The sequence below is a fragment of the Corvus moneduloides genome, chromosome 6 (assembly GCF_009650955.1).
Source record: "Corvus moneduloides isolate bCorMon1 chromosome 6, bCorMon1.pri, whole genome shotgun sequence".
Taxonomy (NCBI): domain Eukaryota; kingdom Metazoa; phylum Chordata; class Aves; order Passeriformes; family Corvidae; genus Corvus; species Corvus moneduloides.
The window spans coordinates 10788295-10801364 of record NC_045481.1 but is presented as its reverse complement, the minus strand read 5'-3'; the positions used below and the strand labels follow the sequence as shown (position 1 = coordinate 10801364).

The 13070-nt window shown below is 43.2% G+C and overlaps 1 protein-coding gene and 1 non-coding gene across 3 annotated transcripts; both read left to right on the top strand.

The window, feature by feature from the left end:
- The first annotated feature begins 555 nt into the window (after nt 1-555).
- On the top strand, nt 556-629 carry TRNAI-AAU. Its single transcript has one exon. It is a non-coding gene; the product is annotated as a tRNA-Ile (tRNA).
- Nucleotides 630-1700: 1071 nt separating this feature from the next.
- Nucleotides 1701-12585, top strand: ZNF839 (zinc finger protein 839). 2 transcript variants are annotated; one of them, XM_032110605.1, is made up of 8 exons: nt 1701-2308; nt 3211-4116; nt 5942-6193; nt 6936-7028; nt 7379-7531; nt 8646-8735; nt 9449-9587; nt 11222-12585. In XM_032110605.1, the coding sequence occupies exons 1-8, from the start codon at nt 1745-1747 to the stop codon at nt 12196-12198; spliced, it is 3174 nt and encodes a 1057-aa protein (XP_031966496.1). In that variant the 5' UTR covers nt 1701-1744; the 3' UTR covers nt 12199-12585. The 2 variants fall into 2 exon arrangements, with proteins under 2 accessions (XP_031966496.1, XP_031966494.1); XM_032110603.1 differs by having other exon boundaries at nt 8646-8786.
- Nucleotides 12586-13070: the final 485 nt, after the last annotated feature.

Genomic DNA, 13070 nt, shown 5'->3' with positions numbered 1-13070 from the left:
CTTCGTGCCCACCCCCCTCGTGCCCCCCCCCGGCGTTTTCCTCTTGCTAAACGGACATCCTGTGCTTTCATGTAGGCTTCAAAGGTGAGCAGAAGTTGTCTTTTATATGCAGCATATGTAGTAAAAATCAAAATACTAGGAAAAGGTGAATCGTTTGTCCGTGCAAACTAAGATCCTAGTAGTGCGTTAAACAATAGTAAATGCTTTTTAAGAATGTTCAAATATTTTAATTAAATGAAACTGGAATCATATCCTAGTAAACTTGAAGTATTACCCTACTGTCTTAGAGGGGAAGTTGTCCCCGATCCCGCTTTATGGTTGTTCCCACTACCAGGCGCTGCATCTCTCTGTAGGCAGGGCAGAGTTTTCCGGTTTGCTTTTTGGTCTTGCTGAGGAGTTAAGCGTGTGTTTCCATAAGCGCGGGCTCGGCTCCGGCGCTCCCGGGGACGAGGAAGTTCTTCGCCCAGTCTATCGTCTTCACTATTTTGGCCTGGGAGTGGAACATTGGCGCGGATCTGTCTTTATGTAACCCGGAGGCGGCAGGTGGTGCAAAGTGGCCGGTTAGCTCAGTTGGTTAGAGCGTGGTGCTAATAACGCCAAGGTCGCGGGTTCGATCCCCGTACGGGCCACAAAATTCTACCTTTTCTACTTTTTTTTCTCCACTCTCTCCAATTTGTCCCACCGATTCCCACCAACCTCGCGCGGTTCTGCTGAGACACAGTGTGACCTGCACACAAGGGCACGACCGCGAGGTGGGGTGTGTGTGTGCAGGGCTCGAGCACCCAGGGCGGCTGCAGCACTGGCCGAGCTTCATCGCGCTCCTACGGCTGACGGAGCCTGGCCGGTCCCGGCAGAGCGCGGATTTCTGTTTCTGCGCGGGCGGCTCAGCGTGCTCGGGTGACCCCTTCGGGCGCTTTTCTGCCGTGTGGATTGCCCTTCTCGCGTGACACGCGCTCCCCCGCCCGAAACCCGCCCGGTGACAGCGAGTGGGGAGTGATCCACAGAATGGGCCACGTTGGAGACCACATCTCGTACAAGCTCCCTCCTCAAGCAGACTTGTCCCAGAGCACACGGCACAGGATTGCGTCCAGACTGTTCTGGGATATCTCCAGTTGAGGTAAACTCCACAATCTCTCTGAGCAACCTGTTCCAGCGTTCGGTAACCTGCACAGTAAAGTTCTTCCTCATGTTCAGGTGGAACGTTCTGTGCCTCGGTTCCTGCCAGTTGTCTCGTGTCCTAGAGGTTGGCACCTCCGAGAAGAGCGTGGCTCCATTCTCTTGGCACAATCCCCTTTAGATATTTATACACAGAGATGGGGCCCCCTCTCAGTTGTCTCTTCTCGAGGCTGGAAAGGCCCGACTCCCTCATCCTCTTCTCGTAAGAGAGACGCTCCAGTCCCACAACTACCCCCCGTTGCCCTGCACTGGACCCGCTCCAGGAGGCCCACGCCCCTCTTGAACTGAGACTCGGTACGCTCTGCCTGAAGAGCGGGGAAACCCAACTCGCGGTAACTCCGCCCACAGGTCCCACCTCCAGCCCCACCCGGGGCCAGACGCTTCGGCTGCACCTCCGCCGGTTTTTGCCCGCGCGAGCCGCCGTCGGCGCCGGGCGGCCCCGCCCCGGGAGGGCGCGGCGGGCGCTGCCGGGGGTGCCATTGGCTCCGCTGCCGGTGCCCCGCGCATCGCCCGCGCCGCCGACACCGCCCGGGGCAGCTGCCGATGCGGCGCCCGCCCGCCTGCCAAGATGGCGTCTCCCGGGGCGGGGGGCGCCGAGGCGCCGCCGCCCCCTCCGCCCGCTGAGGACGAGCCCCCCGGGACGCGCGGGGCTCCCCCCGGCGCGGTAGCCGTGGCGGCGGGGCGGGAGGAGGGCGGTAGCGGTGGCGCGGAGCTGCTGGCGGTGACGGAGGAGCTGGTGCAGAGCTTGGCCGCCCTGGAAGCCGGTGCGGGGGCGGCGGCGAGCGGCACCGTGCTGTACCTGCGGGCGGACGGGAGCGCGGCGGAGGGCGCGGGGCTGAACGCCGGCGAGCGGCGGCGGCGACTGGAGCGGCTGCTGGAGAGCCCGGGGCTGCCCCTGCCGCCCCGTCCCGCCGCCGCGCCGCTGGCCCCCGCGGAGCTCCGGCGGGTCATCGAGCAAGTGAGCAAGGCCCAGGAGCAGCTGAAGCCGGCGGCGGCCGCCGCGGCCCCGCCGCAGCCCTGCCCCGCGGGCGGCATCATGCAGAACGCCGCCCGGCAGCTGCAGAGCGTGGCCCAGCAGGTCGCCCTGCAGCAGGACAGGGCCGCCGCGGCCGCCCGCCTCCTCCCGCAGAAGGTAACCCCGGGGGCTGGGGGGCGGGAGGCTGCGGCGCTCCGTTGGGGATGAAAGCCACGGCTCCGGCGGGTTTAAACCCTTTGTAATGATTTTTTTTTTTTCCCCCGTTCTCCTCAGTCACACTTGCCGTCGGGTGTAGACTCCAGTCCCATAGCTGAAAGGCACAGCTTTCAATGTGGTTTAGGAAAATCCGTGTTTGAATGTAACTAATAGCTGCTGTGGTCAGTATTTCGGTCTGACAACACGTGCAGCCAAGAACAGCTTAGAAGAGCTGTTTCACAGTGGTGATACAGAAAGTTAGTGCATGCCTTTCTTGCAGGTGACAGTATCTGGGCTTTCAACCCACGTTTGGGGTGCAGGGTTTGTCAAGTGATTGAGCCAAACTGAGGCAGAAATTTGGATGAAGCAGGCAGAACTGTGAGGGAGATGAACAGTAACGTCTGATTCTCTGAATCATCACCACGAAGTTTTTGTGAACTGAACACATACTATAGTATGTCCTGGACTGGTTTTTTTGGCCTGTGTCGTGTAGCATTGTAGTTCTCCCGTGTTTGGGGTTTGCTGAAGGTTATGAATGTGCCTTGGTGATGGCATTGACCCTGCTATTCCAGACAGGCCTGCTAGTAGGAGACAAAGCTGTGACATGGCTTCAGAGCAAACTTTACATGTTTTAGTTGAACATCAGTCACAGCAGTAAATGTGCAGGAAAACCCATAGCTTGGAGGAAGGGAAATCTGTGCTTTGATGTTAAATCTGTGCTTTGATGCATTAAAATGAAAAACTAATGATGTGCAGTGGTTTCTTCATGCTTTGCTTTAAGGGCATGTGTGTATTATCTAGATAAGTATTTATTGATTAATGCTATACTTTGTAATTGCAATTCTTCCCTTTTTCCACAAAAGCATCTGGAAGCCATTTGTGTCCAAGTTCAGCCAGGACAGATGAAGGAAACTGAAAGGCCAGTGACATCATTGGCACCAGTCCAGTCCAAAACTCTAACGCTGAGTCAGCCAGTTGGTAGGAATTCTAGCATACCAGGACTTGGCATTATTAATCCCCACATAATTAGGATACAGCCTGTTTCAGGAACTGAGCAGCAGCAGCTATTCCTGCAAAGTTGTTCTGAGTCTCCGGTTCAGTTGCTTATGCAGAGGCCTTTACCATCTCATGGCTCAGTGTCTGTGAGCAAGATTCCCCCGTCTAAGATGGTGAATGGACAGAGGGCTACTCGTGCCACAGCATCGGCTTCAAGGTCTCCAAATCCTACCATGGCTGTAGCCAGTTCAGCAAGTACACAATGCCTTGAAAAAAAGCAAAAGGATGACAAGTTAAAGAAATCCTTGAAGGTGAAAACTCGTTCTGGACGGATTTCACGCCCCCCCAAATACAAAGCTAAAGATTACAAATTCATTAAAATGGAAGATTTGGCTGATGGTCATCAATCTGATTCTGATGACTACTCTGAGCTGAGTATAGAAGATGATGAAGAAGGAAAGATGAAGGGAAAGGATGCATTATTCAGTTCTTCAAATTATAATCTGAAACCCAAAATGTTTAAATGTCAGACTTGTGAAAAATCTTACATAGGAAAAGGAGGATTAGCAAGACATTATAAACTTAACCCAGACCATGGACAGCTGGAGTCTTCACCTCAGAAAATACCTCTAAATAAGCCTAATGGAAGTATATTTGTGGAAGAGCAAATGATGAGTCCAGCACATTTGGATTCAACTACTGTCACTTTAAATCATGAAAAAGCACTAGCTACCAATCTGGAAGAAACTGTTGATTCAAAGGCTGGAGAACAGGTAAAGTGTTACTTAGAAAAACTGTCAGTTCTTTCATTCAAAGTAGAATGGCAGTTCTGTAGCTGCACAGTCTTGTACTGCTCAGAAATATCCATATTTCTGAAATGTAGTCATATCAGAAATATCCATATTTTTGAGCAGTACAAGTTATGATAGACTACATTAGGCAAATTTCCCATTGAAGTGCTTTAAAAATCAAATTGTCTCTTGCAGTGCTGCAGCAACAGTACTGTTGCACAGACACATATAACTAAATGTTCACTGAGTGCTCATTTGTTACTGGGCTTCTGACAGTTTTCACCTTGTCTGCATAAATGACATTCTTTGCATTTGGGTAAGAACACTGTTGTTCAGTTACAGCCTTTAGCATGACAGCAACACATCATCTGCTCTCTCATTTTCTGTTGCTGAAATAATGTCATCACAGAAAAATCTCTTATTTGGAACACAACAGTGAACTGCAGCTCTTCCTAGAGCAGGTTTTCAAAGTGGGGCTTTGAAACCCTGCACACCAAACACTGGTGAAATTTGAGTCTCCGGGTAGGAAGCTGCCTCAGCTGCTAATTTTTTCCTGTGATGTTTTAAGCTGGTCACTTCAAAGAAAAGTTTCTCTTCTAATATTAAAATGACTCTTAACATTTTGCAGCAAGTTGATGCAGCTGCTGGCTAGGAAGAAGTACTCGTTTAGATGTAGGGGTGTCACATTTATTACTTGCATTTGTAATTGTGAAGTTGTTCTCAGGAAAGTGAAAATTTACAGCTTAAGGTGCCAGTGCAGCAAACAAACCTTCCTTCATTGTCTACGCTTGCTTATCATCTCTGGAAAAAGAGAATTGCAGAATACTGAAGTCTGCTCTCTGAATTATTGTAGAGTTTTTTGATACAGATAGGAAGCCAATCAAGATCCCCATGCTCAACCCCATGTCTTATGACAAATTTAGAACTAATTTAGTAATTTAATCCCTGGATAGAACTGACATAAATTTGCCATTTTTAGAGCTTCCCTAATCAGTAGAATAGTAGGGAGTTACTGAATGTTGGGATGCAAATGTACAGATTATGCAAAGAAGCCTGATGTACCTCAGTACTATTATAAACTCATTTCTTAAAAGATGCTAGAACATTCTTAGAAATTCTAGCTTGGAAGGGAAGATGTTTAAGTAAGAAATCACTCCTTTAAACGGTTAAAAAGTTTTGTACTGAAATAATGATGATAACTTAAAAATAGAAAAGGTATTTTGAGTTTCTGTGTGATCTTATAACAGAAGCTACTTTCTAGCTGTGTTCCTAGGAAAGACTGGATTTTGAAATGTGGAAACTGGGCAGTACGTTTTGATATTTAATTACTGGGCTTGTCACTGTTCATGGTGCCGGAGTTTTTGTCTTTTGTATAAAGTCTTTAAGCTTTGATGTGGTTACAATGAAACCCAAGTTATTCTTTGAGTATGTTTTACTGCTAATTAAGTTTTAGTTCTGCAACTTCTTTATCTAAAGAGGATATATTTTACTTCAAAAATATTAAATGTATTTAACCCACTTAAAACAGCTCTTTTATTATGTTTATTTAATCTCTTTATTTTGTATGACATCTTGTGGTTCAAAAATGCTAACTTTGCAAATAATGACATATATGTGATGCGGAAATAGCATTCTTAACTAACGTGTTGGATTTATTCCACAACTTTATTTGCAAGTTTTGCTTGTATCCAGCTTTGCATTTTTTTAATATGCTATTATTGTTTGCATAGATGGCAAACTTAATTACAAAATTGTCTTCCTCAAAACTGTTTAAAATAGTGAATAAATACTTTTTCTTTTAATTAAGGCTTCAGAGTCTGAGGAAAGCAGACACTTGCTGGCAGAAAAACCAAATGAAACCAGTTCAGGACACCGGGGACCCGTAACACCGAAAGGACCTGGAAGACCCAGACGACCAAAGAGACGTGGTCGACCCAGGACGGGTGGAAGATCCAGGTGTTCTGGAAGGCTTAGCAGACCTGGTCAGTCCCCTTCAAAGTCACTTAGTAGTGTGTCAGCAGAACACAATGTATTCAGAAGAAAAGCTAGGTTAAAAGAGGTATGGTTCTCTTCTGCAATTACTTCACAAGTATTTTTCACCCGCCCTATTTTTTTTCCCCCCTTTTTTTTCATCACTTATTTTCAATGAATCATTTTCAAAAAGATTTTTTTTTTTTTTTTTTTACATCCTTGTGTATGGACAAGATGAAAGCCCAAGATGGCTTCTAAGAAGAAAAAATTAGGTTGTCTTTTAAGAAAAAAATATTTCCAACAGAATACTGGAAAAAGGGAAAATGGGAACTCAGTCTGGAAAGGGATTTTTGACATGTAGATATATTCTTGCTATCCTTTTTCTGGAGAAGGAAAGTTACTAGCTACTACTACATATCTTCTCCAACACAGTAAAAGAAATAATAATAAAAGAACCCTGAAAAACCAAAACAAACCCACAAAGAAGGTCTTGGGGGAGGATAGAATGGGGATTAAAATCCAACTAACACAACTTGTTCTTTGTTTTCTGTGTGTTGTAGATCCTTTATGGCTGCTAAAGCTACTGAGGTTGCTGTTCTTTCTATGAATTGGCAACATTTTTGGGACTGAGTTTTGTCTGCACATGAGTAGTAACTGTTCTGAGGTCTTCTAGCTTACCCCATTTTGGAGTTAGTTTGCATGTATTCTTAAAGCTGCCTAAACATACAGCACATCTTTCAAAAAAACGTAGTGATATTTTATGTTCTGAAAATGGGGTGCATAATGTGTGGGCTGCTTTTTCCTAATAATCTCATTCTGGCTTTTGACAGCTAATACAACAATGTGATAATGAAGACTTAATGGAGCTGGCTCTCCCACGTCTTACAAAGCTTGTTACGGTGTATGAATTCCTGTTGATGAAGGTGAGTTTTTATGTAAAAATAGTAAATTATTTTAGGGATACTTCCATTAGTATACACAAAAAGATACCTTTAGAGACATAATCGAATTTCTTAAATTAGTATTGTGCAGCATGTTGATGTTCCACACATCACTTCAGTCTTACACAGGCAAAACTCTCGTAGGTTTCAACTCAAAGCCTTGCTTTTTGCTGCCTGGTTCAGTGGCATTTTGAATATTGCATAGTCTTTTGACTTGCATGTTTCTATTTTAAAATGTTGAACAAAACAAAACTGACAGATCTTAATTTAATCTCTTTTTAAAGTATAGGGAGGGAGAAACAAGCCCTTTTTTATTCCCCTCTTATTCCTAGGTTGAAAAAGGATATCCAGCCAAAGCTTACTTTCCAGATGTGTACAGGGAATTTGAAGACTTGCATAACATGGTAAAGAAAATGGCTTATGATCACCTCAGTAATTCTGATTCTGTGAGTTGCCAGCAGCCTGTTGAAATAAAAGATGCTAAGGTAATAAAGCACTCCGTTTGGAACTATGATTGGTTTGTTTGCTTGCTTTATTTTAGATGCCTTGCATTTTTAATTTTCTCTGATAAGCTTTCTCATGTAGGTAAATTTATTTGAAGACAACATGTTTTTTGATGAGCAAAAGTAGACATTATTGTAAAAAGTCCAACAATTTACCAAGAAGAAAAAGAAATCCATAATAAAACTACAATTCTAGTTTGTCAGTGGATACACCTAGAAAGATTAAAACCAGTTCTAGCAGTGCTGATACCTGCCTTGCATATCTGGGGTAGTATGAAGCTGCATGTTACTGCAAGGTGTCTTTAGCATTAACTGCTAATAAAAGTACATCCTGATGTTTGATCAGGAAGGAGAGGGGGGGTCTATATTTAAAATGAGTGACCTTGATTTGAAGGGATAAGTAGTTTCATTGCAAAATGAGGGCAAACTGAATGCATCTATACAGTTCACAGTGATACCAACAAATGTGAAAGGCAGGGACTGCATTAATAAAACTGCAAACTATTATTTCAGTGACTCCAGATTCATTGTTTATGGAGCTGTATCTAGAAAGACAGATGGAACCTCTTTCTTGCTTCTCTTCTGTGTTCATGTGCATTCTTAATATAGAATGATGCTTTTTAAAAAATAAAAACAAGACCAAACCAAACCCCAAAACAACCTAGCCTTGTGAAGCTGGATAGTAGTATATCTACATAGGGATGAAGCACAGGAACGGAATGTGAGGAGGGGGGAAACTCCTTAACTACGCAGAGATATTCTAAACAGGAAGACTTAAATGTTTTTTATATGATGGAGAGCCTCAATAATCTTTATTAAACTCTGCTCTGAGTAACTGTCTCTGGATTCTATATAAAACCATCATTCTTTCAAGGTTTGCCTGTTAACAGTCACCTTCAGATGAAGATCATGTGTCAGTGTGAAGGCTAGGAGAAAACATGGGAGTCTAAATACTGGCATTGAGCTGAGGTGATTGTCAGGCTAGACATGGTGTAATTCTAGTTCAGTTTTAAGAAAACGAATCTGTATTTCAGCATTTATGTATTCAGATCTGAGAGGCTAACTTTTACTTTTTTCCCTATATCTGTTTTTAAAGGTTGCTGAATCTCTAGGAATCACAGAAATACTCAGTGGAGAACAGAAGATGCAAGGTGCAGGCTCTTGTTCACCATGTGTAATTAAAATGGTTAGTGAGCAAGTGCCTGAGGATGTACTGGGACAAAAATGGTTAGCTGAGGTATGGAATACCTTTGTGAAAATTAACAATGAAACTAAGACAAATTAAAACTTTTTAAAACACATAATTATTCCTTACAAAATCATGCTAGTATTATCTGAGTCATGTTAAAGTAAGGCTTTCGTGGTGTTCAGAAATACTGAAAGTACTCTCTGCTGTGGTATCATAGCAGGGCATATGAACTAGCACATTAAGTATGTGCTTTGGGAAGACACTTGGTAGTGTTCAGGACAGAATATCAAAGACTTACAGGTCTTACAGGGACAAAAGAACTTCGTTGAGGTGCTGGTAACTGGGGGCCCCACAGATTCCAACCTGTGTTAGAGGAAATGGCCTAACCTACAGGAGGCTCAGACGTTGGAGAAGTGATTGCTGTGCTAATTGGTGGTGGATAGAGGGGCATGAAAACAGTTTCTTTCTTTCTGACAAGTCAATTGACAAGCTTCAGTCTGTTTACAGTGTAGCAGAGAGCTGTGTTTTCTCCCCTTGGAGTTCTGGCGAAGTGTGAGGGCTGTGTTTAAATCCTTACCTTTTAGAAGACCTTTAGTGTAAACTCTGTTTTCAAGGATCATCAGTTCACTGCCATGATGTCTCCACAATTATCTCTTCCAGTATTTTCAACTGTTATAGGGGCAGCAGTTAATCATCTCTTATATTGACAGAGCTCAGGGGAAGAACTGTTGCCACCAGCCAAAAGGACCAAGTTAGAAGACGTAACAGAGAATGTGAACGATGCTTATGCCAGTCAAGATGAAGTGAAAGAAAATAGTGGAAATTTGTGTACACTGTTTGAAAAAGATGGTAACCTCTTCAGATTTTCCAGTTCTGTTCTGTTCATGGAGGAGCTGAACAAATCTTTGTTCTTCAGGCTACTGTGGTTTTTGTATTAAAGTTTCATTTCTTAACTTGCTTCCCAAGTCCTTCAAAAGCAACTGTTTAACTGGAAAGGCCTCATGAGGAGGGAAAAGTTATAGATGATGCAGACAGCAGTAGCTCAATTCTAGATGCATGATAATCCAGTTATTGATACTAAGGAGCATAGTACTGTCCTCTGCTGTGTGCTTCCTGTTTGTCCTATCCCTCAAAGTCCTTGACCATTGTGTCAGCTGTGGGAGAGCAGAGGAAGAGGAAGCAGAGTGCACATTCTTCCTCTTGATCCCTGCCAGCTACAATAGCAGAATTCCCAGAGCTTTGTGGATCTTGGGGGAAATGGAGAGCTGGTGTAGGCTGTCCTGTATCCATCATTGGAATACATCTTGTATTGGAATTGAGGCACCATTTTTCACCAGTCTTCAGGTGGTTGCCTTTATTTTTATTATTTCATCATCTTTCATCGTGCTGCCCTTCAGATTAGCAGGGTAACAGTGAAAGGAAAGTAAATCTGTAGTAAGGTGCGTCTATCAGTACCATCCTCTTTGTAAATACCTTGTTTTGTTGTTGGTGTTAAGTGGATTTGCTTTTGCCCTTTGCATGTTTTTCAGTCAATGGTCATTTTTGTTTCCCTCCATTAGATTTTCTTTCTCTGAAAGGCTCTCTGCATAACCATGCTTACTTCTTGCTGCACTATGATTTTCTTCTGGGCTATGAGTTTTTAAAATTATATTTTGCTTGCACCTGCTAGTAGGGCGTTTGCTAGTCTACAGTGCAAAAAATTAAAAATAGTCCTTTCTGCAGCGTTACATCTCCTTTGTTGTGCAGTGATATCTTTCATAACAAAAAAAATCCAAAACCAAACCAACCTACTTGTTCCTTTTGACCTTTAATAATAAAGACTGACAGCTCATACCACTGCAGCTTAGTAGTTATTGTTCAACTACCTTCAGGGTTTGGGACTCTGGTCAGGTCCAGGTCAAGTAACTGGTAGAACACTGCATTTCTTGTGGTTTTTACCTTTTCTGGCACAGGACAAAAGTGCCTCTGTGGCTCTTAGCACATTAATATGTAGCAACCTGATGACATATCTGAGTCCAGGATGTGCTTGATTAGGAATAGAAATTTAAACAAATTTAAATGCTTCCATCGACTTACTAATGGCGATGATGATGAGCAGCTGACAAGTTTGTGCCTGGTAAAGTCTCTATCTTTTAATGTTACTGGCTGCACAGTGGAAGAAAATTGAGTTTGACTTTCAGCTCAGGTTGTTTTCAGGATTAACAGAAAAATGCTGCCTCTTAATGTAAGGTCTCTTAACATTTCTTAATATAGAAATACTTGATAAAATATCACTGTTCAAAAATTCCCTAAATATTTTTATACTGACTTTCTCATTGGGAAGTTCTGTGAAACTCTTGTAAGGTGCCTCAGGTTTGCTAATTTGGGGGAAAGAAAGCAGGGAAGTAGTCTAGCTTTTCCTCCAAAATTTTTGCTGAAAACCAATTTTTTTGGCATGCAATATTAGATTGCCCAACAAAATAATATTTCTTTTCCCTTTTCAGGTTTTAATCCATTAAATGGAGAAATCTTGCTTTCAGAAGATAGGCATATCACTTGCTGCACAACTGGAAGTACATTACAGACAGCAGAAGAACATAATTCAGTTGCTGATTCAGGAGTTAGAAACTATGCTGAAAATTCAGGTACCTTCTCCCAAACTGTGGAAATGAGGATAGAGTATCCCCAGCCTGTGAGCATACAGGGAGCAGATCTGGCAGGTGCCACATCTCTGCTGCACACTGAAGTCGTGCTGCCTGTTGAAGCAGGTGGCTCAGCTGGGCTGGTTCAGGCGCACTTTGTGAGCGGGAATGCGGCGGGGGGACTGGCAGCTCCTGAACTCCACAGCTCCATGCCGAAGCAGGCAGTGGCCAGTCAGAGCACTGGCTTACCAACGAGTGAAGAAAATGGTCACAATCCAAAATATCAGGAACTGCAAGAAGAAAACCCTAAATTTGCAATTAAAGAACATTCTGAGCAACTTCATAATGCTGGTATGACTGATGACATACAGGAACTTGAAAAAGTTTTTTCAACAAACATTGTGCCAATAAACTACCCCCACAGTGCTCAGGCTGAATCGCATGAGAATGCTGTCCAGGGAGCCTCCCTGTCCACTCATGGGAGCCAGGAAAATGCTTTTAAAAATGAGAGTGAATATTCTTCACAGGAGCTGGTGAATACAGTTACTGTAGATGAAACTGTAGCTTTTGAGATTTCTGATGAGAGCCATGATTTTTTGTCTCAGGGACACGAACAGATTTTTATCCAGACTTCAGATGGGCTTATCTTGTCTCATCCAGACACTGCTGTTTTGTCTCAGGCGGAAGGCATCGTTATTGTGACTGATTCCAATGGTACTACAATGCACATTCGCACACCCGAAGGGATACCTTTGGAAACAGTGGAAGCACTACTGGCAATGGAAGCAGGTGGCCAAAGTGAAGATATTTTGCTCTCGCAAAGTGAATTGGAGCCATAAATTAGAAAACCCTATAAGCTTTCTTCTGGAAAAGACTGATTATAAAATGTATATTTTTCTAATGTGAATACTGAGATAATTGAAATTTAACTTATTTGTAAACTGTTTCTATGCCCTGTACTTTTTATAACTTATGTTTATATAAATCTAGCAGCATTGCAACCAAAAATTCTAGAATTAACATTGTTCTATTTGCTTTATATGTTGGGGATGGGTGGAAAGTGGAAATCTTGTCAACCCTAAAACTTGCACTGTTCCCTTTTGTTACATAATTCCTTTTCTCTCTAGCCATCTAAAAATGCAGTAAGTTGTACTGCTGTTCAGCAGTGATGTGCTGTGTACTGGCAAGCTGTATATGGGTAAAATAAAAGCTATATTAAAAATGTGCATTTTCTTTGCCACTGAGATTACAAAACACCATCATTGCACTTTTTAAAAGCTATCTTGAACATTCATTAGCATCTAGACTTGATGCACATAAATCTGCCTGGAAAAATCGGCAGTTTTAAGTATATAATCCACACTTGTGCATTCCGGGAACAATGTGACAGCCTAGCTCATCCTTACTGAAATAAGCATTCACTGAGTTAGGGACAAAAATAGCCTCAAACAAGATATGTTTTGTACTGAACAGTTGGAAATGTATTTAAGTTGCTTGTCTAATGTTCAGCCACATCTTTAAAAACTGCTGTTGCGTAGACATAAACGGGAAGGTGCGTAAGTAGTGATCTAATTTTCCTTAATGAGGTACCAAATTCTTTTTTTGCTTTAGTCTGTCACGGCCTATTTTTGTTAGACTGGTATTAGACTTTTCTTTCAGATGACGCATCCTTTATGAATTCTACATTTTGACCTTCCTAGTAACTCCACAC